This window comes from Chanos chanos, chromosome 1 (assembly GCF_902362185.1).
Source record: "Chanos chanos chromosome 1, fChaCha1.1, whole genome shotgun sequence".
Lineage (NCBI taxonomy): Eukaryota > Metazoa > Chordata > Actinopteri > Gonorynchiformes > Chanidae > Chanos > Chanos chanos.
Window position 1 is genome coordinate 37,019,475 of NC_044495.1, and position 26,582 is coordinate 37,046,056.

A 26,582-nucleotide genomic window follows, 5' to 3' on the forward strand; every position below is an offset into this window, starting at 1 on the left:
GGAATCAAAATACCATGGACTGCCTGGTTCAAAACGATCTCACTAAAATAGCCTTCTCTTCCGTTTGAACTTCAGTAAAGTGTTCTGTTAGCAGCACATAACTGTCCCATATTTTATTAACGTAAAGAATTTACTAACACACAAATTCCAGAAATTGTTTTGTACACTGTGCTTTGTAATCACCCATGGCCTATGTCAAAATGTGTGCTAGACTCAGGCTTTCTCGAAAAAAAGGAGAAATGTTACGCATCCCCTGCACCTTACTGTTTTTTGATACTATGTACAAATATTTTGTGTAGGTCCTTTGCGACTAACAAATTGCGCTTGAAATGTAATATTTCTGGTAATCGAGGTTCAAGTGATCTCTCCTCTTTTCAGATGGAAGTGCCCTCTGAAATTGAGCTCAGTGAAGATGTTGCTGGGCAAGAGGAAAAAGCGAATGAGGAGGAAGACGGACTGGAGCAGCTGCAGAGAGATCCTCAGGAAGTGGAGGACACCCTGAGGGACACACAAATAACCCCTGAAGTTTTGAACATGTGAGGTTACTACAGTTTAGTAAACTTGCTGGTCCTTTCAAAATAGGACTTATCATATTTGCACAGTTCATATGGCTTTCTACACACACACCCACATACACGCTGGTTGTTTACCAGAGTGCAATGATCAGCCACAAACACGATGACGTAGCAAACAGATTGTGTATTTAAAAATATGAACCAAAAAAAACCTTTGCTCTCTTTTCTGTGTGCTCATAACCGAGAACAGTACATGAAAGGTCAACATGAGTAAAAAATGTGAGATATGAAAAAAAACTACAAGAATTGTAGTTCTTGTATATTTGTTTATGTAGAGCATATAATGTAAGATTTTGAAGTCCTAGAGGGGTTGCATCTCTTCCACAAATAGAGAAATTCCAGGGACTGGAACAGCAGAAAATCTTTTTCTGTGACTAAAATGGTATTCAACAGTTAGATAATTCCGTCAGCTGTTTAAGTCATACAAACCCTGAAGTTACCCAACTGGGGTTGTTGCAACGCAACTCCTCCACGATGCTCACCCCCCTCCCCCTTCTCTTCCTCTCTCCATCTAAACAGAGAAGAGAACCCATTATTTTTATTTGCAAAGTCCTACTACACTGATGACCAACTGGAGGAATGTACCTTAGCACTGTACATATCTCCAGCTGGGCCATAACTTATGGCATGGAGCCAAGAGACTGCTGTGAACATATGGTGTCTATGGTGTAAGGCCCAGTAGTTATCCATATGTTCAGTGTTCCTCATCCAGAGGGAGTCTTGAGAAACAGGCTTTACATTACATGCACAGTAAACCTACATCTACATGGTTGAGAATGACTATACCAACTAAATCTCTAAAAACAAATTCCAATATCACTCATCTGAAACTGTGCGATCTCTATTGCTCTCACTGCCCCACAGGCTGAGGCAAGACCACCACGTAGACCTGTCTCAGTGTCCTGACTCATACAAGGAAAATTCCAAGCAAGAGAAGCTGCTGCTCGCGATTGCCGAAAACTTCCGCAGCCAATATGCCCATTTGTACCCTGACCGCAAACCGCTGCTGATGTGTCCCCGTAACGAGTGTGGCGTGCAAGTACATACATATTAAGGCGTTCTTTTGCCTGCACTGTCCTCTCCCAGAATACCTCTTTAATACCTAGTTTCCTTGTTGTGGTTCTATATTTAATGTGTTTCTCCTCTAATTGCTGCCTACAGAAATTTGTGAGTACCACGTTGCGACCCACTCTTCTCTCTCACCCAGAGCTGTACAGTTGGGAGGGGTGTGCTAGTTTTGTGTCTGAATTTCTGTCAATGAAGCCTCTGGAACCACCATTTGACCCCGTAAGAATAATGCTCAAGAAACTGTGAAGTTGCTAAATATGTATGCTGAAAAACATTGCATTTAGAGCGCATGTGATGACTTGTGTTCCAAATGAAAGGCAAGGGATTCAGTCTAGTACTTTCTGAATGGTCACAGAGTATTAAGAATTCAAACCAGTACTCTGTTTAGACCGCCTCTCATGCCTGTAGCTAATGTTTTCACCATACTTGTGCACTGGTTTGTGTTCACTAACGTGTTTATTTTGCTTGCGTCCCATGTTAAGTAATACTTTTGGTGTGTTTTAGTACAGAGGATTTTGTGTGTGACTGTTCTGAATTCTGTGTGTGTCCAGCCCAGACATCTGTTTTCACCTGCCTTGGTTCTACAAACCCAGAGAGGTACGTGTTTTGACTTCTCCACCTTACTGTGCAGCCTGTTACTGGGTGCAGGCTATGACGCTTACTGTGTCAGTGGGTATGCCGTGAAGGACATATGCCTCCTCAACCAGTCTCGCCAGGAGTGTCCCTTACTGGTCCCCCCAGAGAAAGTGAGTGACCACTCTAAGGTCTGCTAATTGGAATGACATGAACAAAATTTTTGTTTCTTAGCTTACGTGGATCAATACATGCGTATGTTGCGTTCAGTTTATTGTGACTGATGTATGGCCAGGCAGTTTTCATACTCGATGCATGTGTATATGTGTGTGTTTGTGTGTGGGTGGGCGTGTATGTGTATTAGAGGAAGACAGAAGAGCAGAAGCAGGAGATGAGGAAATATTCAGTGAAACCCCCACGGGACTTGCGCAGCAGCTTTAAGCAGCAGCAGGAGGCGCGGAGACAGGCTGAGACAGAGGCAGCGGTACACAAAGAGAGGCAGGAGGCAGAGAGAGAGCAGGAGGTGAGGGAAGCTGTACTGTCACCTCCAGCGATACGTTCTCTAATTAAAACAAGATGCTTAAGAGCCGTTCCATTTGTGTGTGACAGGAGCGAGAACGTCCGCCTCCGGATTCCCTTCTGGGCCTGCGGGTTCACTGCTGGGTTCTGGTTCTCTGTGGGAAACGGAAGGTCCCTGAGAACTTCTTCATTGATCCGCTGACAGGAAAGAGCTACGCTACGACAAACGAGAACTTCCTCGGCATAGAAAGCGTATGGAACCACCAGAACTACTGGGTCAACATGCAGGACTGTCGCTTTGGTTGTGCTGTAAGTCTGAGCTAAGAGCGTAATTCTGTGGCCGTAATGATAAAACTGCACACTTTACAAGTTTTGATCTCACTAGAAGTCTGCATGGTCATTCTATTTGTATGTGCACTACTGCAGAAGATGACTTATGACCTTGGAGATGCAGAGAAGTGGGAATACTTGCTTTTTGGCCCCACTAGCCAATCACAGCAGCTCATAAGAGAACAACAGGACATTGAGAATGAGGTGTGTCCAGCTCTGCATGACTCTCAATCTCTGCTTCCTCTCTTGACTCTTGTTTTTTTCTGTTGTTCTTTATTCTCCTATTGCCCAAAGAATTTTTATCCAGTTCTTTTTACCCAAAACAGCTCACAGACTTCCCATTATTATATTACGAGCACATCCATCATTACTCACAGGTGCAAGTTTGCACAAACTTGGTCTCAATGGGGAAATTCATAAATATGCCACACCAAATCAAAAATGCACATTTAAATTAATCTTTTCAGGAATTGTTTGTACTGTTTGCACTTTGTATACATGGTACTGTTTGGTCTGTCTGTACTTTGTATACTGTGAAAATCTTTAATAACAATACCTCGATTAAATTAAATTCATATGTGTTACATATCTAAGAACTTCTCTTTCAGTGTAAAATATCACTGTGAGGGTAACTATGCACTATGCTTTTTTTGTGTGTGTGAAGGATGAGACAGACGAGGCTTTGTTTGAAATGCCACAGTCGTGGGTGAGCCCGATCTATATTTCACAGGAAGGTAATGATCTCACTGACCTCTCCAGTGTACGGCGTCTCATAACCATAAATATTAGTCACGATCACAGTAATCTCACCCGTCCTGTTGGGGCTTGACCCCAGTCACCTTCCTCTGGAGACTAAGCCCAAGGCGGGTTCAGCAGGACAACCTGTCTGACCTCAGCGTATCTGTGCAGATATGGAGAGCCGGTGCCCCGGAGGAACGAAGGTCACCCAGTACAGAAAAGCCAAGCTGGAGAAGTTTGCCCCTTATCTCCTGAAGGATGGTCTGGTAACAAGGCTGAGCGTGTATGACGACCTTGACTGTGAGTACCAAATGAGGAGCTTGGTGCAATGGAATTATTGTTTCTGTATCCAGCTTTTAATTTAATGCCTTTTGGGATGTTGCAGATGTGTCACTGTTAGAGTTTATATTTTGTCTGTGTTGGGTTTGTTTCCTCTCATGTTCATTGCCAGGAGAAGAATGTGTTCAGTATTATTATGATTTTACTGGTGTGCTCCTTCCTGTGATTATCTAGCCTTTTTCTTCACCCCTCCCCCTCTTCTGCTCCCCTTTTTCCCATTAAACGCCTACCTTTTCCCTGGTTATTCCAAAGGCACGCAGCTCAAGACCGTGAAAGAGTGGTACAAGAATCGGCATGATCACCTAGAGGAGAAAGAGCTGGAGAAAACCAGCAATGTTACAGTCGAACATTTCTCACCTGGACGGAACGACGCTCTTAAACGTGATTCAATGACTTATGGTGGTTTTGCATTGTTGGTGGTGTTTCTGTCTTAGCTCATTTTTGATCCTTGATGATTCACCTTAAGGAGAATTTTGTGTCGTTGTATGGAGAAGCTTTATTCATGAAATTCACATTTTTTAACGACCCCTCTGTGTCAAAGCCATATATTCAAAAAGAAAAATGCCTCTAAAACACTGTTATCGCCCTTAGCTTTGGCTCTAACGTTTCTTTTGCTGGTGGACTGTCCCAGAGTTACATATAAAAAAAGCCATCAGAAGTGAACAATAGCAGAATATCAATTACATGTTTTGCTTTTATGTTGCTCTATGGCTCTTCAATCTGCTGTGTTGAACCCAGGTCACAGGTACACAACGCTGATCCCTGAAAACGAGCGACAGATGGACTTTTACAGCACTGCGCGAGTGGACGGATTGGCCAGCAGGGTCGAGACGCCATTTGAGATGACAGAGACCTTTGAGGATCGCCCTGACTTCTTGTGTTACCGCCACGTCATTTTTGGAAAGTGGCCTGATGTGTCTAAGGGTGGTATGGTTCCAGATCAAGGTCAGCGACCCCTACAGGTAATTTTCTCGCAATAGCCAACCCAGAGATGAACTCTCACCCAGTATACCACAGAAGACTGTCTTGCCCAATATTGTCCCTGAGGTATAATATTAACCTTGATAGCGCTACTGCATCTGTTTCATTCGCCAAGTTTGGTATCCTTGAATACTATATCCCTCACAAGACCCTATGGGAGCCAACCCTTTGCCTCTTAGGTTTGAATCCAGTCAGTACAAGCACTGTGTATATTATGTCCCTTTAACAGAAGGTGGTTGAGAGATTCCATCGGGATAAGTCAAAACCAGCCAGCAAGGACGTGGCTGAACGGAGCTTCTTGGTATCGGAAGGTTGGATTGAGGTGACCTACCATCTGGAGGATGATAGGATCATTCCTGGGTGGCATATTTTTGTCAAGCCTCAGGACTCCAGGAACTCCCTGAATCAACCCACCTTTAACTCTGAGATGGTCTCTTCTTTCCAGGTCAGATGTTACACAGGCAGCGATGAATCAACTTACCTGAAAATGGCATCTTGCGACAACTGAAAAAACTGGACTATAGTACACAGGGATCGTTGGCTACTGCTGATGTATCCTGTGTTTATTGTCATTGTCTATTTCAGCCGTTAAAGTTTCAAACTGCTATCATGTTTCCTTGGATTTATGTCATTTACAGTTATCAATACTGAATGAATTGAATTAATTAGCTTCCATCTTCTGAAATGTGTGTTTCTAGGTGGACCCATTTGCAAAGCCATACAAGGAGTTATTTTTGTATGAGATGCTTATGTCTCTGATGAAGGAAGAGGAGAATGTTATACTGCGAACCAGAGAATCAGAGCACGAGGTATGCTGACATTTGGGAAATTCCTGACTGTATGATAATTACAGTAACGTGAATTGTTTGATCACTTGATGTCACAATGTCTTAACACTTTATTTGTTTTTCTTTGAGACAATAGTTTGTCATTGGCATAATTAAACAAAGTAAAAGTGATTTGAGAGCTGTGCATCCTGAAGTTTGAATGTTTCAGATAAAGGCCATTCTTACTCTAAGAGAACAAGAGAACAGCAATACAGAGCTCCACACTTCCATCTATAACACAACCAAGCACGAGAAAGCCCGCACTCTTTGGAGGGAACAGGTACGAGAACTTTATCTGTGCTTTACCGCCAATCAGGTTTTAAACTGTGCTTTACCTAACCCTCAACCTTAACCTTAACACTCAACTGGAGCAAATCTGCATTCGCAGCTACTCCCTCTCCATCATCACCATGATTTTTTTTTCCATTTCCATCACATTATCTTATCCCACTTCCCTCCCCTACCCCTCACATTATGCGCGGATATTCTCTCTCCCATCGTTGCTTCATTCTCTTGAGCAGGAGCGAAAAGCCAAAGAGGAGCATCAAGGACTGAAAGAAAAGGAGCGGGACTATTTGGCTCCATATCTGTCCAAACATGGAAACCCAGAATCGCTAACCCAGCAAGCCGCCATCCAGATAAGGGCAGATTGCCTGGCAGACCTGAAGCAACATCTCACTCGCCATGCCAACGTCATCCAGGCCAGATACGAGAAGGTCAGCACACTGGTCTTGGCTAATGTAGACTGCAGAACAGAGATGCAATGGCAAAGTATTTGCTCTAAAGCTTTGATGTATGTTCGATGTGAAGAAGATGGTGAATTATGCACATTTTGGAACACTGTAATGGCCTGTTAGTGGGAACAAATCTGAGAGACAGAGTTCGATGGAAGCTGTATGAGATGTAAGTTGGTTTATGTAAAATGCAAGAGCATGCATTACAGATTATGTAATGTGTTTTTTTAGGAGACTCAGCAGCTGCAGATGAAACAACAATGGTTCCAGAAGAACCAGCTCCACATAACCAAAGAAGAGGAGACCGAGTACCTCGCTTACTGCTCAGGTGCAATGTTGAGGATCCGTGTACTTAAACAGCGTCTCAATCGGTACGCTTTTCAAATCCTTTTTTCTTCTTTTTTTATAATTTCATTCACTGTTCATAGGTACTGCTGCACTTTTCATGCTTCAAACCTATTGATTTCAGCGACACTCATATCCATAAAGATCTACTAAAGTTCATACACTATAACAACCTAGGGAAAGGTGCCTACAGACCAATATCTTCTCCAGATAAGTGAACCTTACACTGAGCTGTCAGAACTTGTTGGATCAATATGGTACAACCACGATCAGCTCAGTTAACATGGAACTACAGCAATTTAGCCACAATAAGTACAGAGACAATTGCTAGAGTGGTTGTGAATCCTGAAATCCGCTAGGCATCAGTAGTCATACGTTAAAGGTTAATGTTGCTCCGCAGGAGAATCGGTCTCATGTAGTGCTGCGCTGTGCAGATCATCCTCTCTCAAAATTTAAAAAAAATTGTATGTGATTGAATTTATTTTTGCAAGCACAGAACTTGAAGAATATTTGCCCCCTTCTCTGAGCCTGTAGTAAAAGAGTCTGTTCTTTCACAGACACAAGGAAGAAGCCAGTCAGAGATACCAGGCATTGGATGAAAAACTAAGACGAGACCCACGACTGGCTAACCACCTCTGGTGATATATATCAGTATGAGAACTGTTACAAGAGGACAATGTGTTTTCTACAGTACACATTGATGTGTATGTTTTTCTTACTGTGACCTGACCGACTCACAGCACTCCATATGTGCATTTGATTTAGATTTTTTTGTTGTTGTTGTTCCTTCATATGATTTGCTTGTCTCTGACTTAAATAAAATATGTTTCCTATTTTATTTGTCTCTGTCATTCCGTTTTGCTTCACTCAGTTGCTTAAGATGTAATGGAAATCTATTGGTAAGGAATAATATTCTTCCTCTCTTCATGCTGACTTTCTACACAGCCATTTACACTCAGAAGTGGAAAAGTGCAATAAGAATCAAGGGTTGTTTTTTTTAATGTTTGATATAAATTGTTGAAATTTGGGGTCAGGCCACTGTCTGGGAATGTAGCCCACACCACATTCTGTCACAACCCTTATCTTTCATACCTTTATTCCTAAAGTCTACGTCATGACAAAACAAAGTGGAAAAGAAAACTGTTTTTTGGCTAACCAACAGGGTATACAGTATCTTTAGGAAACCTGTTAAATATTTTAATCATACATACATGCATACACTGCTAGGTTATAGGTGAGATAGGAGAATTTAGTGTAATTCATCAGCATTTACCACATATACACAGGCACTCAATTTTTAGCATGTATGCAGAGCAACAAATTAAAAAAAAAAAACAACAACAACAAATAAATAATTCAATAAAAATGTATTTCAGTTGCATGTGACCCTCACAGTTCCACTCGCTTACCAGATGTAAATCCAGTCCCTCCCTACCCCATACAAGCAGACCTCTCTTATCAAGAGAAAGCCCAATCAGTTGACACTACCTTTATTTACAGATATTGGCCTTTCAAACTTGTTGTTTTGTCTAGCTTGGGAGATTTAACCTTTAAACGACAACTGTGCTCTTTTGCTTGCACAAACCGAGATGAGAAGATGCAGCATTTGACATATCTGAGAAAAATTGTCTGTCCCACATCCCATATGTAGACAATATAATTTAAATACACACACACACACACACACACATATATACACATACACATTGGGGGATGAGGGGGGATGCCATTCCCCTTGTTAGCAAAATGATCAAAATGCATCCTCTCTGTTAACCCACCATCCCCCTATATACTCTATACAGTGGTGTCAGCGACCAATGGGCCATCCCCCCTGTTAAAAAATAACAAATCACCTACTGCACACACACACATGTATATATCATAGTTATCCTCACAGTGCAGAGGATGGTGGTGATAATTAAATTGGTGGGACTATGGACAATTTGTCTGCTTGCAAGTTCAATCATGCAACAGATGCTACTGGCTGTAGAAAACTCAGAAGTTGAGAGATTACTCATTTTCTCAGTTCTGTCTACCTGATCAAAAGTGTGTTGTTGTTGTCAAAAAAAGTTGTTAGTGTGTGTATGTGTGTGGTAAGGAATGTGGCAGAGCATAGAAATGTTCCACTGTGATGGCTACTCACCACTGAAACACATTTAATTACACTGGATTTTCTAGCACTGCATACACTTAAGTGGCAGGGTGTGTATGAGATAATTAAAATGCAGACATGGACCACTTTAAGAAAGCCTTACACAACAGTGTCTTGGCTAGTTCGGGTTTTTCTTCAGATTTGTACTTAATTAAACCCTGACAGCCACTGGCAGGCATTTTGAAACACAATTTAATATTAAAAAAATTACGGAGGCCATCCAAACCGGCAGAGGACGCTGCAGAGGTCAGACGTGGTAGTTGTCTTGTGGTGGAGCATTTCTCGCTCGACTCTCTCTGTCGTGAGTAGGGGCAGCCCGCTGTGTAGCTCCCACATAAAACGCTGTAATTGTGTTGAGGCGCTAAGCTAACAATGGTACAACTTGTGGGGGCACTCCGTAAAGAACTCGCCGATTCCCTGTCGACCTGCCGGGTGCTGGTTGTTGGAGCTGGAGGGATTGGCTGTGAGCTCCTAAAAAATCTTGTTCTCACCGGCTTCAAAAATATTGAAGTGGTAAGAATGGGGACGGACCCTGTAGTCCTTTGTGTTAGCTGAAAATTTCAGCTGGAGGGCCCCTCGAGCGGCTCCGCATTAATTTAGCAATAAAATTATTATCATAAGTTATTATCTGTGATCTCGTGCATAACATCAAGTAGTGCCAAGTTAGTTAGTTTGATATTGTCACTGGAGGGTGCATGGCAGTTTTTGAAATAGCGTTAGCTAACTCTGCAACAACTCTTCGCGCCATGTTTTGCGCCTAGTATCGAGCCAACGTTAGCGCACTAGCTACATTGTCACAAGCAGAAGTTCCCATTTCATCTCGTCAGTCATGGACTCTTGTTTGATGAGGATACCGTTGCTGAAATTAAGAAGGAATCGGAATGCTATCCAGTTAAAACTATAGGAATGCTAACTTAAGATGTGCTAGGTAACAAAATCATTTGTCAAAACTGGTTTGAAATTTAACAGTGATAAACAGTGCTAAGTAGCCCCGCTATTCAGTTCTTTGGTGTGTTACTTGTCTTCTCTCGCAATCAAAGCGAAAAGAGCGTTATTCCAAAACTGGAGTGATCAAATGTACTAAAATCATGACTCTACCATACAAGTTGTGCTAGCTTCATACAGTTGTTTACACATTTTACCCGCCCGCCGGTAATTTTCGATGATGGAGAAGCGGCATGTGTAGGTAGTGACGTTTTCCACAGACTGGACGCCATCATTTCTGCGCATGTCTCTGGCATCAAAAAGACATAACATTCCCTCTAGGTATCAAAGCAATTTTCGTGTAAATTATGCTTGAGTTGTAACTCTTCCACTTGAGAACTGATGGTTCTTATTTATTGTTGCGTAGATCGACCTGGACACCATTGATGTGAGCAATCTGAACAGGCAGTTCCTCTTTCAGAAGAAACATGTGGGCAAGTCCAAAGCTCAGGTAAAAAAAAAAAGAATGAAAACAAAAATCAGTAAGTTGTTTGGGGTTTCACTCTCTGTCTGATGGTGACCATTCATTATTCAAATCTGATTTAATGTGTCTTGAACTAATACAGGTTGCCAAAGAGAGCGTGTTGAAGTTCTGTCCAACAGCAAATATTACAGCCTACCATGACAGCATTATGAAGTGAGTTCTCCACCAGCAACTTTAAAAGGATATTAGATGTGAATTGTCACATTTTATATTGTTTTGTATTCTATAATGAAGTTAAGGACAATTTGTGTGAAATTATAAATGCCAGTGGAAGGTAATTGTATTTTTATCAACAGACTTTTTTTTTTTTCTTCCAAACCTCTGTTCACAGCCCTGATTACAATGTGGAGTTCTTCAGGAATTTCATGCTGGTCATGAATGCGTTGGACAACAGAGGTAGGGATGGTTTCTAACACCGGCTTCATTTGTTGTCTTTTAATTAACCATTGTTTATCGTTCCAGCTCCGCTAATGCATGAATCGCAGTATTTTAACCTTAAGTTCGCTGTATTTCAGCGGCTCGAAACCACGTAAACAGGATGTGTTTGGCTGCAGACATTCCTCTGATTGAGAGTGGTACAGCTGGGTACCTTGGCCAGGTCACAGTCATTAAGAAGGTAAGCTGACCTGCATACGATCAGAGTATAGATGTATTATTGAATGTGTGCATTTTGAAACTCCATTGTTTTGCACTCATGCTAAGTTGTGTGTGAATGGCTGATATGCAGAAAATCGATGTTTTGGTCTGAGTTCGCTGCGTGTTCTTTGACTCTAGGGTCTGACTGAATGCTATGAGTGCCAACCCAAACCCACACAAAAAACCTTCCCAGGATGCACCATTCGCAACACCCCATCCGAGCCCATCCACTGCATTGTGTGGGCGAAATACCTCTTCAAGTAAGTCCCTCAGTTATGTTTGGGTTTCATCACCTCACAGTGATTTTCCTCTCAGCACTGCGGTAGTGCTGCAGTAATTTCCCTTATGGCATTTTGTGGCGTGAATGGCCGGGGTCTGCTCTTTTTCAGACCGACTTTTACCCTCCAGATCTGTAGTGACTAATTTTCATGAGTATTGCAATTCTGTGGCGGCTAGTCAGGTGTCCGAGTACGAGTTTGCTGCTTTGGAGACAGTTCTGCCAATTTCAGAACTTGGAATTTTCATGGGAATGTTTTAGAGGCGTAACGGATCTCCCTGTTTACAGTTCAGTTTATAATTTGGTTTTTGGGCCGCAGCTGGGTTTGGATTATGGTTTGAAAGGTTGAGAGAAAATCGAACCAGTTTAGGACTGAAGTTTTTCTTTCTTTTTGAACATATAACACAAAAGAAAAAAATTAATACAGACTGCAACAACACAATGCGAGTGCATATCTTCTGTTCATATTAAGCTACTGAAGAGTTTTTTTAGAATTTTTTTTTTTTTAAGACTTTGAGAAAATGAGTGTAAGAACTGCTACTCAGTTGTAGTTATTTTAAGGCTTGTCTCTATGGCAGTGAGTGGAAAAAGATCTGAACATCAGTATCTTTTAAGGTTCTTCATCAAGAAAATGACACAATTTCCGTTGTCATAAATGATGGCAAAACCAAAGTACTGCTTACTGAGTTCTGAAGTTTTCGGTTTCGGTACAAAACCATTACACCCCTCAATGCTTTTTGTTTTCTCTATTAGAATTGACAACTCAGTTTCGTGTTTTGTTTTCGTGCATCCACTTTAGATGCTCAGTTTGGAGGTTTTTTTCCCTTCTGTATGTAACTGCCAGATAACTACTTAGTGCTTGCTACGTCTCAAGGTTATTGTCTGTGTTTTCCCCACCCGCAGTCAGCTGTTTGGTGAAGAGGATGCAGACCAGGAGGTGTCTCCTGACACAGCGGACCCTGAGGCAGCATGTGAGTCCTCTCCACTTTACCTTCTGCCCATAGCTACTGCTCTGCTTTTTGGGCACCACTTAACACAGAAGAAAATAGCCGTCCTAGTTTTTTGTTTGTTTGTTTGAGCGTTTCTGCCTCTTGTCAGGGAACCCTGAAGAGACGGCGGCCAGAGCCACGGCCTCTGACCAGGACGGAGATATCAAACGCGTCTCCACCAAAGAGTGGGCACGCTCCACGGGCTACGACCCCGTCAAACTCTTCAACAAGGTCAGCCGACACGTCCACACACCGCGGCTTTGTGCGTGTCTGTGCGCTGTTATTCAGAGGAGTAATGTCGTGTGCAAACTGAGTGTTACAGCAGCTGTCCTCCTCCTCCGTTCTTCTCCAGTGTGTAATTTTGTGTTAAGTAAAGGCTGTATCTATTTGTGTAATGACCTGACTGGGCATGTGTTTGTCTGTTTCAGCTTTTCAAAGATGACATTATGTATCTTCTAACCATGGATAAGCTATGGAGGAAGAGGAAAGCACCACTACCTTTAGACTGGGCGGAGATTCACCAACTTAGTGAGTTTGGAATCTTACAAAGAGCTGCTCTAGATGTCGTCTGATGTTAAATCCCTTTCTTGTCCTAGCACATAATGTACATAGATCTTTTCACAGAGTTCACCCTATCTAGTAATTCCCGAGCAATTAAAAATTGGAACTTGATGAAGAGTAAAGTTTCACTTAGTGTTACATAAGCACATACCTGCAACCATGAAAATCTAACCGTAATAATGGGACCTCTCCGACACTAAAAGTAGCATTGCTCCTTTCTCTGGACAGCAGGGATCCAGGAGGAGGTGTCAGGGAGCGGGCTGAAGGACCAGCAGGTGCTGAGCGCGCGGGGTTATGCTCAGCTCTTCTCCCGCAGCGTGGAGACCCTGCGCTCCCAGCTGGCCGAGAAGGGAGACGGAGCAGAACTGGTCTGGGACAAGGTCGGTTCCCAGTCACACCGGTAGAATGACCAGTATGACCTGGAAAAAGGACCCCGTGTTGTTGTCTTGCAGTACTCCGGGCTTTAGTTAACGCTCCTCTTTCTCCACGCGCAGGACGACCCCCCGGCTATGGACTTTGTGACGGCGGCAGCTAACCTCCGCATGCACGTCTTCAGTATGAACATGAAAAGCCGCTTCGACGTCAAATGTGAGTTGGCTGGCTCGCGACCATGCTAGTTGCTAACATTTAAAGCTGTGAGCAAGAGCTCTTTATTTAGGTATATTAGGGTTTTGGGGTTTTTTTTTAGGTGAACTGTGTTGTGTCTGGCGTGTTTTAGCTCCGTCTTCCCTGCAGTGTCATTGTAATAAAAACAATTTTTTTTTTTAATCTTTTATTTTGCTCTTACAGCCATGGCAGGAAACATCATTCCTGCTATTGCCACAACCAATGCTGTCATCGCTGGCCTTATCGTCCTGGAGGCTCTGAAGATCCTCAGTGGAGACCTGGAGCAGTGTCGCACGGTAAGCACTGACAAAACTAAGATCTTCAGTAGAGAACATCCTTTCGGACAAAGTGGAAAAGTTTTACGTTAGCATTTCACACATCATCTGTAGGTTTCAGACGTAAGTGATGAGCCTTTTAAAGGGAAGGCTTTTTTTGTACCTGCTCTTGAATCAAGTTTCTACCGGAACTCACTAAACGTCCCCATTCTCTTGCCACGGGGTTTTTTTTTGCCGTTTTCTAGATCTTCTTGAACAAGCAGCCCAACCCCAGGAAGAAGCTGCTGGTCCCGTGTGCTCTGGACCCGCCCAACGCCAGCTGTTACGTGTGTGCCAGCAAACCAGAGGTTACCGTCAAACTCAGCGTTCACAAGACTCTGGTACAAGGTCTACAAGACAAGGTACCTGGTTTTATTAAACCTGGCTTTCATCATTAGGGATATACAGGGAACTGCCTGTCTCTGGTGTGGAAGTCAGGATTTAGAACAGTTATGATTAGGTAGTCGTTTGTACAGTTAATTTGTCTGTGAGGACAGATTACTGCATCATGAAGGTTGTGCCTTGTAAGACTTTTCTAATCTGAAAGGGAAAGTCTCAGTATTCCAGTGATGCTGATCTTAAAGAGAGTTTTTTTATTGCTTGTGAAGCACTTAGTGCCTCTTTGGCAGATCTCGTAGAAGTGTGCATTACTATTATTATTATTGTTGTTGTTGTTATTGTAAGAAGAACTGTGTAGTCATGGGTTCTTTTTCAAGCTTAATTGAATACTCTTAGGTTCTTTGACACTTGCTGTTTTTTGTTGTCAGATATTAAAGGAGAAATTCGGTATGGTGGCGCCAGACGTGCAGATTGAGGATGGAAAAGGAACAATCCTCATCTCCTCTGAGGAAGGAGAGACTGAAGGTGAAAACTGCAGGTCTCCAACAAACCTGCAGGGGGAGCCTCTTCACCAGTGTTAATTCATAACCAAAGAATACATACTAACATAGAAACATTTCAATTTCTGTCCATAGCAAACAACAGCAAGTTCCTGTCTGAATTCGGGATACGAAATGGCAGCCGTCTTCAAGCCGATGACTTCCTGCAAGATTACACGCTTTTTGTTAATATACTTCACTGGTGAGTGAGTTTGGTAGAATCAGTGAATGTGTACGTTTCAAATGTTCGACCATTTAACTTCCCTAACTTTGTTCTCATGTGTCTGTTTGAAACAGTGAGGACATGGAAAAGGACGTGGAATTTGAAGTAGTTGGCGACGCCCCCGAAAAGGCACCGGCTCCAAGCGCTCAGGAGGAGGGAAAGAGCGTTGCAAACGGCAACAAGGATTCTGCCCAACCTTCTACCTCATCTAAGGGTAAGATTAACAGAAATGCTTCGGCACTCGCGCTTACAAAACAGCGGAAAAGTTTGGTCTCACACACGGTAAAGTACTCTTGTGGTGTTCCTCTGTAACTGACGGTCTGTCTCTGTGTTTTCAGCTGCTGCGGAGCAGGATGACGTTCTTATCGTAGACTCAGATGAGGAGCCTTCCTCCAGCAACATGGACGTTTCCACGGAAACGGGAGGGCTCAAGAGAAAACTCCACGACGCGGAAACGGGTGAAACTGCGTCGAAGCGCAAACGCTTGGATCAGCAGCAGCAGCAGCCTGCCGACAACGATGATGATATTATTGCGTTAGACTAGTGTCTTGTCTCCTGTTAGACTTCCTGTGTCCTTCAGCAGGATGCGTCTCTTATGTATTTTCATACGGTTTCTCATACCAAACATGTAAATATATCTGTACAAAAAAACTGTTCAATGCTTGATGTGTTTCTTTTTTGTTTGTTTTGTTTTGATTTGGTTTTTTGTTTTAGTTTTTGTTTTGTGACCAGATCACAGTTTATGGGGGGCATTTAGATAAGGTTTTTTCTCAGATGGCAGAAATGCTTTTGGACTTTGTATTTTTACAATGTTTTTGTCTCAATTCACTATTCAGGGTGTCCTTTGTGCCCAGTTTTTTGTGCAATGTTTTACGAAGGCTGAAAAAAAAACAAAACGCTTAATGTATCTCAGTATGTTGAAACCTCACATTTGAAAATTTTCCATATTTAAGTAACTTTTTTTTTTTTTTTTTTTAAGGAAGCCCTCCATGAAAATCGCAAAGGCATCCTAGCAAACTGAAATTTATACTTATGAACTGTACTCCAGTATCTCGCAAGGTTTCTTTGTTTCAACAACAATATGGATATATGATATTTTGTTACAGCAAGAAAAAAAGTAGTTGGCAATTATTTATACTTTCCACATATTCCAGTTGAATATTGGCAGTGTGAATGGGCCAGATCTTGATATACGACCAAAAAGAAAACAACTGAATAAATGGTAAAACTTCAGTCAAATGCAGGCTATTTGTTTATTGAATTGTGGTGATGTCTAAATTTCCTAAGCCTCTATTCTCTTTTTTTTGGTGGGTTTTTTTCTTCTTTTGGTTCAATAAAAGTCATTAGGGCAACTGAGGAAAAACAACAGGTCCTGAACAGATGTGGTTGTTTATGCACAGGTCAGAGCCTTAAACTCACATGACGTCTGTCGTTTGAGTCAATGTTTGTTTAAGACAGCTATTGCCTCGGTGGCACCGCAGACCCCTTGATGTAACGATGTGAAGATTGCATAATCTTGTCATCAGTACATGTAATCAGTATTTCATGTCCCTCTGGCAAGTTTTGTAAACTTACTGGAACAGTTAAGTACTGTTGTCGTAATACTACCAAAACTCGATCTCTCTGATCTGTTTTAATACTCTGCACACTTATACGGGAGGCTGGGGTTTATAGGGAGTTTTATTCAAAAGCAATTTTCATGACCTTCATTGTAGCAGATACTTGTGTAAAACCAGAAGATTGTTAATTCTTGTGTTGCCCAGAGTTATTGTTCTTCGCCTCTTCAACACCTGTATGGACTTGTCACTTTCTCGCCCTCATGTAGCTTTTGCGTAAGACAAACGCCCCTCGAAGGGGAAAGATGATTGGTTTACAACCGCACGACCCCTCCAGTGTTCCCCTTCCATCGCACTGATCTTTTAATCTTCTGTGCTCACCTTCCACGTTACCACTTAAAAAGTCATTTAAAAAGTCGTTCATAACTACGTTGACGTTCGGTTTTGAAAGGAAATAGATCATAAAATTTGGCCCACACATGGAACTATCTAGAATACGAATCAGAGCGTGTGTTTGGATAGTTTAAACCTGCCCATTTTCCGGCCCACCAATCCGGGTGGTAAAGCAGCGGGACGACGCAAACAACACAGTCAATACCGCAGTTCGACGAGTAAAGGCGTTAGCATTAGCATCATTTAACTAAATACCTCGCTGAACTGGTTCAGAGGGAAAATTACAATCGCCCGAGGGCAGAAGCGGCGTAAAATTTACAAATCGAACTTGTCAGATTACAGGAAATCACCCATATGTGTTAGACGTCTCAACTGTCAGACGCTTCAAATATTCAGTATATTGTATTGAAGTTTTAAAACGTGTCATCTGAGAATTATGGTGACTCTCACAGCTATTGTATCTCCTATCGGTCGTCAACTTCATCGACATCTCGTCAAGCAAGCAAGAGCCCAACGCTGGGTACCCGTTCGTAGATGCAATCTCACAGCGTGCTCCAGCAAATATGTTCTTTCCCAAGGTAAGATCTGAGGACGATTTGATTGTATGATGCAATAACTCGTAAAATAGTCAAACCATCTCATCTCTGGCTCATATACTGCCAGAGATTCGTGCTGTTGTTTTCCATTCTTCAAAGCTGATTATGCTATATGATTTGTTACATTAACTTCTTTGTAACATCGCTGATGCCTCGAATGAACGAGCTAATGCGATTTTTCATTCGAGCTCCATATTGTGATGTGTTTACATTAGGTAAAGGGTTAAATCAGATGTTAAGGTCAAAGAAAACAGAGGAGTGGATTTCATCAGAAGTGTGGTTGTGGTGGGATGTGCAAGTTTTTCTCACTTCCGGGTCAGAGTCGAGTACACTATTGTCCGCACCAGACAAAAACATGAGTTCCATTGGCAAAGAGTGTGGAATTTTTATGCCTGTGCTTTGTCATCTCTTTACTTGTGGACGCCTTATACTGTGAACACTTGTTCAATTTGCAAATTGTTGTATTTGCTGAAATGATGATAATGTGACCGGAATTGCGCTATAGAAAAGGGAAAAAATCATTTGTGTGGGATTTTCTTTTAAAAAAAAAATCGTACAGGTGAAATGGAGAACTAGCATGTGAGAAGCATACGACGAAGGAGGGGCCGTAAAACCAATCATGAGAATATAAGAAAAATAAAACCAGTGTTGTATGCACATGCCCGCAGTTTCACTGCACAGATAAAAAAGTTATTAGATTCTACGTATTACTGACAAAGACGGAGACTGTGTGGATGAAGTAACAAAAAACAAAAAAACAATAGGAAAAAGTGAATCTGTGTACGTTGCGTTCATTTGTTTTCGTTTTGAAATTGAAAACTGGAAAACAAGGAAACAGCTTTTTATTTTAGATCAGTGTTTCCTGGCACACATTAAATTAGGAAATGCTTTCATTTTTGCGTAAAATGACACCCCCCTCCAAAAATTAATTGTAATTGTCTCCATTGCTTTCACCACACAAATTCTAGAAATAAAATACTTATGAATATGAAAAATGCCCAATGCAGCACATTTCAGGGTAAGCAGAGCAGACCTGAGAGTTAAGTTAGGACTGGCCGTGTGCCGACAATGTCCACTCGGGAACCTTATTCTGCTTTAAAGAAAGTCATGATAAATAGGATTAACATATGAAAAAAAATCGCATGGGTCTCTCGCAGCTGGATGCTGGACGATGATGTTCCGCGATGAGTGTCCGAAGACTTCGTGCTCGGGACAAAATTGTTAAAATGACATAGGTGTGTGTCTGCAACTGTCACCCTCTTGCTATATATAAAAATACGTAGAGATTCACATTAGAAGCACATCAGCACTTACTTAAGCAACAGCTAAAGTTATCCCCGACCCAAGGGTCTATGACGCTATCGATTTACATCCGGGTCATTCAAACATCGCATATTAATTTTGACCCTAAAATAAACTGTAATGATCAAAAACAAGCAAAGAGCACATACGAGAAGTCAACGACCTTTTGAGACATCTGCTTGAATGTTCTGTTTTTAATTTCGAAATGAAAAACGATTGAACCAGTAGTGAAATACAGAACAGAGTTACACTTAATTCGGACGTGGTGTTAATTTTTTCATTCTTCAAGCCACAAATAAAGTATCTCACACAAATCGAGTTTGTGTCGCCTCTGTACTTAAAGGGAATGCATTTCAGGAAAAAAAAACACCTACTGAAAGGCTTGAATGAACGACACTTCAAGTCTTCAAGTGAGGCACCAATTCACATGGGGTCGTATATACCCACGTGCACTTACTACATTCACATGTACAAAAACTTCGTCTATGGTTTCATAAATTAAAGATTTGAAAGAAAAGATGTGAGTATTTAAAGACTTTATCAAGCTGTGCCAGAGCAGGACCAGTCTGTGTGACGAGGATCAGGTGCCAAACTCACATTTTTGCCCAGTACCAAATTAGACCATTTAAAATATAACTTCAACCATAACTTTTCGGCGCTTGTATATGATGGTTTATGGGCCCGTGTCCAGTATTTCTACCACATAAGAGCCATGTCATGGTTATGTGTCCCGGGGGTTTTCATTATTGCTCATCACATGAATCTCAGCGATGCGACGGACTTTACTTTCAGTCCGAACCACATCAAAATATGGTAAAACATATTCCCAGAAAAGGCGCAACCGCGTATGCCAAGAGGAGGCTGAGTGTTTAGTGCTCGTTTGCAAAATTTCTTCGGACAAAAATTTGATCAAAAGCATATTTACTAGTGTGGTGTTAAACCGTGCTGATCGTGATCCTGCTGGGAGCTTTTGTGAGCTTTTGCCAAGACATTCCGAATGTCACTTTCTTGAGGTTCCCCACGTCTTACTATTTTGTACATCGGCCGGAATTAGTGAGTCAAGACTCAGGAGGAAGTATTTCATTTATTTCCAAGCATTTCTCTCGCACGAGGATCAAGGAAGGACAGAGCGAACTTAACGTGCTGTTTGTTCCTTGTTAAATATACGTTTTATCACCGTCGACTGGAGATTTTAACTTTCAGATCTTTGGGACTTTTTATTATGTGCAACGAGGCGCGAGAAGCAGCAGAATATACTACAGAAAGTATGTTTTGTTTTTCTTACGCTTGACTTGTCTTTTATGTACAATATTTGGCCTGTGATGCTGATAGATTTTTTCTGCCGTCTGTTCCTCCCTGCTTTCTCACCTTCCCTATTCTTTCTCAATTTAGTGCATCCAATGTGGCAAGAACCCCTTGCCGTCCCGGGGGGTGACCGTCAGTCTCCTATTGACATCGTAGTGCGTAAGAGCGTCTTTGACCCGCGTCTCAAGCCGCTGACTCCGCAGTATGATCCGAGGACTTGTCAGCAGATATGGAACAACGGATACTCATTCCTTGTTGAGTACGACGATACCACTGACAAATCCAGTAGGTGTTTGCGTTTCTCCCTTGATTAATTAAGTTGTTAATTTCTTGTGTTTCAGGGGATTATAATACAGCACGGTAATCACAACTTTGTGGTGTTGTTATTTTCTGGGGGGTGACATATTTTTTGTGTGTCTTTTAAGCAGTTTCTAAGGGTGTCTAACAGTGCTTTTTTTGGTCCCGTCAGCTCTTAAAGGTGGCCCACTGGAGGACCAGTTCAGACTGTGCCAGTTCCATTTTCACTGGGGGGAGAATAATTCGTGGGGTTCAGAGCACACAGTGGATCGGAGACTGTACCCTGCTGAGGTAGGCTGTCTTTTCCTTTACTGCAGAAAGTCACATGAGAGATTCTCAGAAGGTTCACTGAAGAAACCTAGTGTTAGGCACTGAAACCAAATTATGTATAATATGTGTGACATATTTACCCTTCATTGTTGAACCTATAAATCAGGATAATTTCCTTCTTCATATACCACATGACTACAATACCAGGAGTGTACCTGAAGTCACTTTTTTATTGTTCTTTGTTACGTAAGTGAAAGGAGGAAATTGGCATATTTGGAAAGCTTTCTATTTAGAGGAGTTGTGGAATGTACTCTGTGAAGTCCATTCACTGTATGAGCCACATAGCACAGTTCAATGACTAAGGTTATTTTCAGCCAGCGCCCATCTCGTTACACTTCCATCTGTGTGTGTGCGTGTGTGTAAGTCTGGCCTCCTGTCCATCAGGGTGGTGGGAATATGTACTTGTCAAGGCTCTCAACGCACCAGGTGCAGCGTGTGTGTGTGTGTGTGTGTGTGTGTGTGTGTGTGTGTGTGTGTGAGAGTGAGCAAGTGAGTGAAGGGTCAGCTTTCAGAACAGTCGACCTCTTTGTGGCCAATGAGAGTGCAGCAGTCAGTGTAACTGATATGCTTGCCTCTCACACCAGGCTTTGGTCCAGTTCTTGCAGAGTTAATTCTCCTCTCTGTGGAAACCCGGTCTGACCAGGCCCTGAATAACAGCATGTCAACTGATACTCAGCTGGGATTGGCTCATTGTATCAAACCAAAGATAAAAATGAGTAACACCCAGAGAGAACTGCTTTCTGATGGAAAGCTGAAAGCTTTTGAAACTGGATGGGTGACTATTGTTTGGCAAACAATATTAGCACATCGTGAAATCTTACCCTTACGTTGCACCATGAAAAGGTATTTGAAGTTAGGTTTAAACCAATTGGTACCTGGACACATGTGTAACAGGGGTTTCATTGGTGGCCTGCTCTGTTTCTCCGCAGCTGCACCTGGTTCATTGGAACTCTGATAAGTACAGTTTGTTTGAGGAGGCCGTGATGGAGGAGAACGGTCTGGCCGTCATCGGAGTCTTTCTGAAGGTATTGCTCCATGAGGCACCGGAGTGTCAGTCTCCACATAACGCACCTGAAGCCATTTAATATTCACTCTTCACAAAGGCAACTTCAAAGTAAACAGTATCCAGATACAGACATTTTTGAAGTTCATTATGAGGTGAATTGAAAGATTCTCAGTATATGTTATCTCGAATCAAAAATAACCGTGCGCTCAGCGCAGAGGACGTTTCGCTTAGAATAGTCGGTCTGTTCTTTCATTATTCTTTTAAATATTCACAATTAATACATTGTGTCAAATGCAGAGTCAGGTTTTTTCTTTTTCCACTGGCTCCTGTCTGTGTGGTTAATGTTTTTCTTTGTACCTTTTCAGATTGGAAAGAGACATGAGGGGCTGCAGAAGCTGGTGGATGCTTTACCTGCCATAAGACACAAGGTGAGGTCAAGGACTGTTGTTCTTAATGAGATTTGCGTAGCTGTGCGTATCTAGAGGTGAGCTCGATAAGAACTTAAAAACATATCGTCCAGACAAAGTCATGCATATAAACCTCTTATCTTTCAGCTTGCAGAATAGCAATGGTGGTGTTCTCCAAGTCACAGCTGAGCCAGAATGTTAAATAGAAATGTGTTTTAGGTCACCGTGATCCGAGGGGAATATTAGAATCTGCATGGGTAATCTTAACTTATTAATAGATCTCTCTCTCCATCTCTCTCTCTCTCTCTCTCTTTCTCTCTCGTTGCAGGGAAGCGCTGTTGAGTTCACCAAATTTGACCCTGCCTGTCTGTTGCCCAAGAACATTGACGATTACTGGACGTATGCAGGGTCCCTGACCACCCCCCCTCTGACCGAGGCTGTGACCTGGATTGTCATGAAACAGCATATCGAAGTCAGCCATGATCAGGTAGGCACTTTGACACAAGAAACACGTTTGAGAATTTGTGGAGCTTTCTGTGAACGGACGACAGAGTGCCTCTTTTTCAAATCTAAAGGAAGCGAGCGGTGAATATGTCTGAAAAAACGTACAATGTCAAAAACGAGCCATTATGTGGTACATAGATAAGAGTCATTCCATTTAATAGAAACTTTGAGGAACTGAGATTTAGCACATTGGAGAGAAAAGTAGTTATAAGCCTAACTATACCCCAGTTATTTTAAGCATAATTTCTACAATGAATTTCCTTAGATAGTCGTGCCTGATATGGCTTTCCTGAAGCAGTGCTATTTGAAGGTCCAGTGATGTAAGGTTTGATGATGGATTAGGGCAGTTTCAGACTGTCTAGTTCCTCCAACCTCCTCATTGTCCAAATTTGGTGTGTGTGTGTGTGTGTGTGTGTCTGTCTGTCTGTCTGTCTGGCAGAAGGACAGAATGTACTGTCTGTTCCATGACAGTCTGGTTGGTGAATAGAATTCAGGCGACTGATTGACTGCTGATGTCACAGTGGTTCCCTAACATCTGTGAACACACCTCCCTGTTCTCTGCTCTGTTTTTTTCCCCTTCACTTCTGCCCCAGTCGTTATTTTCACTTGTGTGTCTCACACCAAATGTTTTTTCCATCTCTCGCCCCCCACCCCCCTCTTCCTCTCTCTCTCTCTCTCTCTCTCTCTCTCTCCCTCTCTCTCTCCCTCTCTCTCTCTCTCTGGTTCTGTCCATCTCAGCTGGCCGTATTCCGGAGTTTGCTCTTCACGTCGGCTGAGGAGGAGGTGCAGAAGAGCATGGTCAACAATTTCCGTGTTCAGCAGCCACTGAAAGGCCGCACGGTCCGCTCCTCTTTCACTCCCTTCCTAAAGGAGGTGCCAACACCCAGTGACAGTCCAAATACTGCGGTTTAACTTTCACTGACTCCACTTTGAAACACCCAGTTCCCAGCTCCACTTTGTTTTCCCAGTTGCCCTCCGCGAGGCAAAAGTATCTCTGTCACCATCATCATTTCCAGACAGGTTTGGATTTTAACTTGACCAGTCAACAGACCGGTGATTCATATGTAAAAACCTCAAATAGTCAAATAACATTGACATTGTTTAGAAATAAAGGGAGAACTCATTTATCACAGTTTTCTGACACACCCAGCTTTACAAACAAATCAAGACTAATACACTATGTAAACCTTTTAAATCCTTCATTCATCGACAAGGCTATGAAAGTGAAATTTGACTTGTGGTGTGAATAACCATACTCTATAATTAGATTTTTGAGTCATCTATCTTCATGTCAAGGTGATGGACTTTTACAGTGGATGGATTGTGTATGCTGTCACCCAGCGTTTCAAGTTGCAAAGAGAAACAGTACCCTCTAGTGAATAAGAGAGGGATAACTTGCAATTATTTCCATAAGCCTTGAGGTTGTCATGGTTACATTGCTTAAAGTTGGAGGTTTGTAGTCAGAGAACATGCACAAAGTCAACTGCCCTAGAGATTCCTTTTAAACTGGAAGCTACACAGTTGTTTTTGACTATTTTAACACACTTTATCTTTTTTTTTTTTTAAACTGAGACCAAGAGCTATAGAGTGTATCTTCCAGGAATGTAGCACAAAATATCAGTGACACTGCTGTAGACGCCTGTAGATAGAGACCCTTACATAACATTTATGTATATCTTTTACAGATATTTTAAACGCCTTATGATGCACCGATACACCGTCCTGGAGCATGGCTCTGGTGAACTTCTGAAGTTGTTACATGTAGTTAATACGCACAATAGTACTGTCAGGTTCTGGTGTATTGCACTCAATATATTCATGTTCTAGATGAAGTCCAAGTTTTAGCTGGAGTGGCACGTTTCTAAATGAGACCATACCTCAGTGCCTTCAGCGTCACTCTTGGTCATTCATATGTGTGTTTACACACACACACACACTCACACACACACACACACACACACACACTTCAGTGTACTCTCATCTAATCAATAACTCATATAGCTATGCATTAACTATGACCTGTACATAACAAAAATTCATGCGCCCTCCCAGTTACGATGTATCGATCTTGGCTGCCTTTTTTTTTTTTTTTTTTTAATCTGAGTTGGTTCGCTGTAATCAGAGATTTAAACGTGGGATGTTTTTGGGGTTTTTTGTTTTATGTTGAACATATATGTTTGTCAGATGTATTGTGTAATTTCATTTATTCTTTTCAACCTTAAATCCTCTCTTGTGAATGTTGTTCTGTTATCCACACGTGCCTTGTTGCTCTGCTCCCTTCTCAGCTGACAGCAAAGAGATGGATTTCTTCTCCCCCCCCCCCATCTTTATTTACCATTGTCACCGCTAGGGGGAGACAGAGCTACATGCTTAAATTGAATCAGCGCCTACAGTGGGACCAGCAGAGAGAGCTGCAGATTAAAAGCAATAGGCATTTATTTACAGCATTCCTTTTTGCTTTTCCAAGGAAAAAAAAAGAAAAGAATAATCCTGCGTCCTTTGTTAGACTTTGATAGGCACAAGTATCATGTGATCTTGATACGTTACACTTATGACACACATACGTCATAGGCAGTTGAGTTTATCTGATACAGTGCATGTTGAGAGTGTGTGTGTAGGAAAGTAAGAGGGAGAGGTTGTGGTCTGATTGATTCTATGAAAGGAGAGTACGGGAGGGTGAGGTGTGAGAGAGAGAGAGAGAGAGAAAGTTAGAAGAGAGAGGGGCGGCGGCTTGGCGGTCGACTTGTTCACAGCCAGTGATTGGACGGTCGTCTCTGAAATGGCAGAATAACAATGTTCTTGGATAAACCATCCCCTGATGAGGCCTCTCTCTGTGAATGGGGCCACCTGGTTCCCTCTCTATTGGGTCAATAGCTGTGATGCAGTGTGAGTCTAAGTCGATTGGAAAGCTGGACATTTCTGTCCAAACAGAGAGAAATAGCAAAGGGCATACAGGCTCGCACGCACACCCCATGTGGGAAAGAGAGAGAGGGAGAGAATGAATATTCCCTTGTATCAGGAGGTCTGAGAACAATACTTTCTGGGTATTTGATTATTAAGCTGTGTTGACGGCCGTGTGAAGGCGCCGTTTGCGGTGGAGATGGTGCAGTAACTCTGTATGGGTTGAGACTGCTGTACATATTCAAATATACTGAGAGTGGGTTGTGTCTTTCTCCTTTTTTCCTTCTATTTTTTATCAGTTTGCATGAGGGAATTGCTTTTTTTTTTATTTTGAGTGATTTTGAATGTGATTCTTTTCCCCTTTTTTCCACAGATTGGTTGTGAAAAACACTAATGATTTACAGTTTTCCATTTTTCTGAATTTGTGGGCGTTGTTTTTTTTTTTGTTTTTACATTTATTTAGCCCTACTCATATAAACATTACCGTGTTTAACATTTGCCAGTGCTGCCTATTAATGAAGTCCAGCATACTTGCGCACAGTCTTCATTAAATGATTTTGATTCATATCTATGCCTTACTTTATTTACTAGTGTAGCGTTTTTATCTTGTTGTTGCTGTTATTTTTTGTTTTGTTTTGTTTTTCAACAGAGAATGAGGCAGAGTACTGTTGTCTGAGGAGGGACCTTGTGTTACATGTGTTTGTTTTTAGTGTAGGCAGTTACAGATCCCGTTCCCTGCGGATCGCTGCTGTAAGGGAAGAGGGTTGTGAGGATCCATTTCCCAGCATGCACTGTTGTACCAGGTGCCTGATAGACTCTTTCCAGCTGTACTATCAGGTGGATGTTGTGCTG

At 42.1% G+C, this 26,582-nt stretch overlaps 3 protein-coding genes across 4 annotated transcripts; all 3 read left to right on the forward strand.

Annotated features, from left to right (window-relative positions):
• The first annotated feature begins 378 nt into the window (after positions 1–378).
• On the forward strand, positions 379–7,803 carry ccdc135 (coiled-coil domain containing 135). Its single transcript, XM_030787665.1, has 17 exons — positions 379–536; positions 1,440–1,614; positions 1,737–1,862; positions 2,195–2,389; positions 2,581–2,739; positions 2,826–3,044; positions 3,162–3,269; positions 3,730–3,799; positions 3,975–4,103; positions 4,395–4,523; positions 4,881–5,104; positions 5,353–5,568; positions 5,822–5,932; positions 6,120–6,230; positions 6,472–6,666; positions 6,916–7,055; positions 7,587–7,803. The coding sequence occupies exons 1-17, from the start codon at positions 379–381 to the stop codon at positions 7,669–7,671; spliced, it is 2,550 nt and encodes an 849-aa protein (XP_030643525.1). The 3' UTR covers positions 7,672–7,803.
• A 1,700-nt stretch (positions 7,804–9,503) lies between these two features.
• uba2 (ubiquitin-like modifier activating enzyme 2) lies at positions 9,504–16,090 on the forward strand. 2 transcript variants are annotated; one of them, XM_030776550.1, is made up of 17 exons: positions 9,504–9,694; positions 10,533–10,616; positions 10,732–10,802; positions 10,981–11,045; positions 11,165–11,265; positions 11,424–11,545; positions 12,466–12,533; positions 12,661–12,782; positions 12,980–13,117; positions 13,352–13,492; positions 13,607–13,700; positions 13,902–14,014; positions 14,239–14,394; positions 14,800–14,896; positions 15,007–15,112; positions 15,208–15,347; positions 15,472–16,090. In XM_030776550.1, the coding sequence occupies exons 1-17, from the start codon at positions 9,554–9,556 to the stop codon at positions 15,675–15,677; spliced, it is 1,965 nt and encodes a 654-aa protein (XP_030632410.1). In that variant the 5' UTR covers positions 9,504–9,553; the 3' UTR covers positions 15,678–16,090. The 2 variants fall into 2 exon arrangements, with proteins under 2 accessions (XP_030632410.1, XP_030632420.1); XM_030776560.1 differs by having other exon boundaries at positions 12,980–13,079; positions 13,341–13,492.
• Positions 16,091–17,072: 982 nt separating this feature from the next.
• On the forward strand, positions 17,073–24,770 carry ca5a (carbonic anhydrase Va). The gene is made up of 7 exons (XM_030777960.1): positions 17,073–17,660; positions 20,373–20,570; positions 20,755–20,873; positions 21,842–21,937; positions 22,284–22,346; positions 22,654–22,812; positions 23,568–24,770. The coding sequence occupies exons 1-7, from the start codon at positions 17,519–17,521 to the stop codon at positions 23,739–23,741; spliced, it is 951 nt and encodes a 316-aa protein (XP_030633820.1). The 5' UTR covers positions 17,073–17,518; the 3' UTR covers positions 23,742–24,770.
• The last annotated feature ends 1,812 nt before the right edge of the window (positions 24,771–26,582 follow it).

Coding starts and splice junctions, on each gene's coding strand:
- ccdc135 (XM_030787665.1), top strand. CDS start 379: ATGGAAGTGCCCTCTGAAATTGAGCTCAGTGAAGATGTTGCTGGGCAA. Junction 5,569..5,821: donor AGATGGTCTCTTCTTTCCAG/GTCAGATGTTAC, acceptor GTGTGTTTCTAG/GTGGACCCATTTGCAAAGCC. Junction 6,667..6,915: donor TCCAGGCCAGATACGAGAAG/GTCAGCACACTG, acceptor GTGTTTTTTTAG/GAGACTCAGCAGCTGCAGAT.
- uba2 (XM_030776550.1), top strand. CDS start 9,554: ATGGTACAACTTGTGGGGGCACTCCGTAAAGAACTCGCCGATTCCCTG. Junction 11,046..11,164: donor GAATGCGTTGGACAACAGAG/GTAGGGATGGTT, acceptor GCTGTATTTCAG/CGGCTCGAAACCACGTAAAC. Junction 14,395..14,799: donor TACAAGGTCTACAAGACAAG/GTACCTGGTTTT, acceptor TTTTGTTGTCAG/ATATTAAAGGAGAAATTCGG.
- ca5a (XM_030777960.1), top strand. CDS start 17,519: ATGGTGACTCTCACAGCTATTGTATCTCCTATCGGTCGTCAACTTCAT. Junction 20,874..21,841: donor GGAGACTGTACCCTGCTGAG/GTAGGCTGTCTT, acceptor GTTTCTCCGCAG/CTGCACCTGGTTCATTGGAA. Junction 21,938..22,283: donor TCATCGGAGTCTTTCTGAAG/GTATTGCTCCAT, acceptor GTACCTTTTCAG/ATTGGAAAGAGACATGAGGG.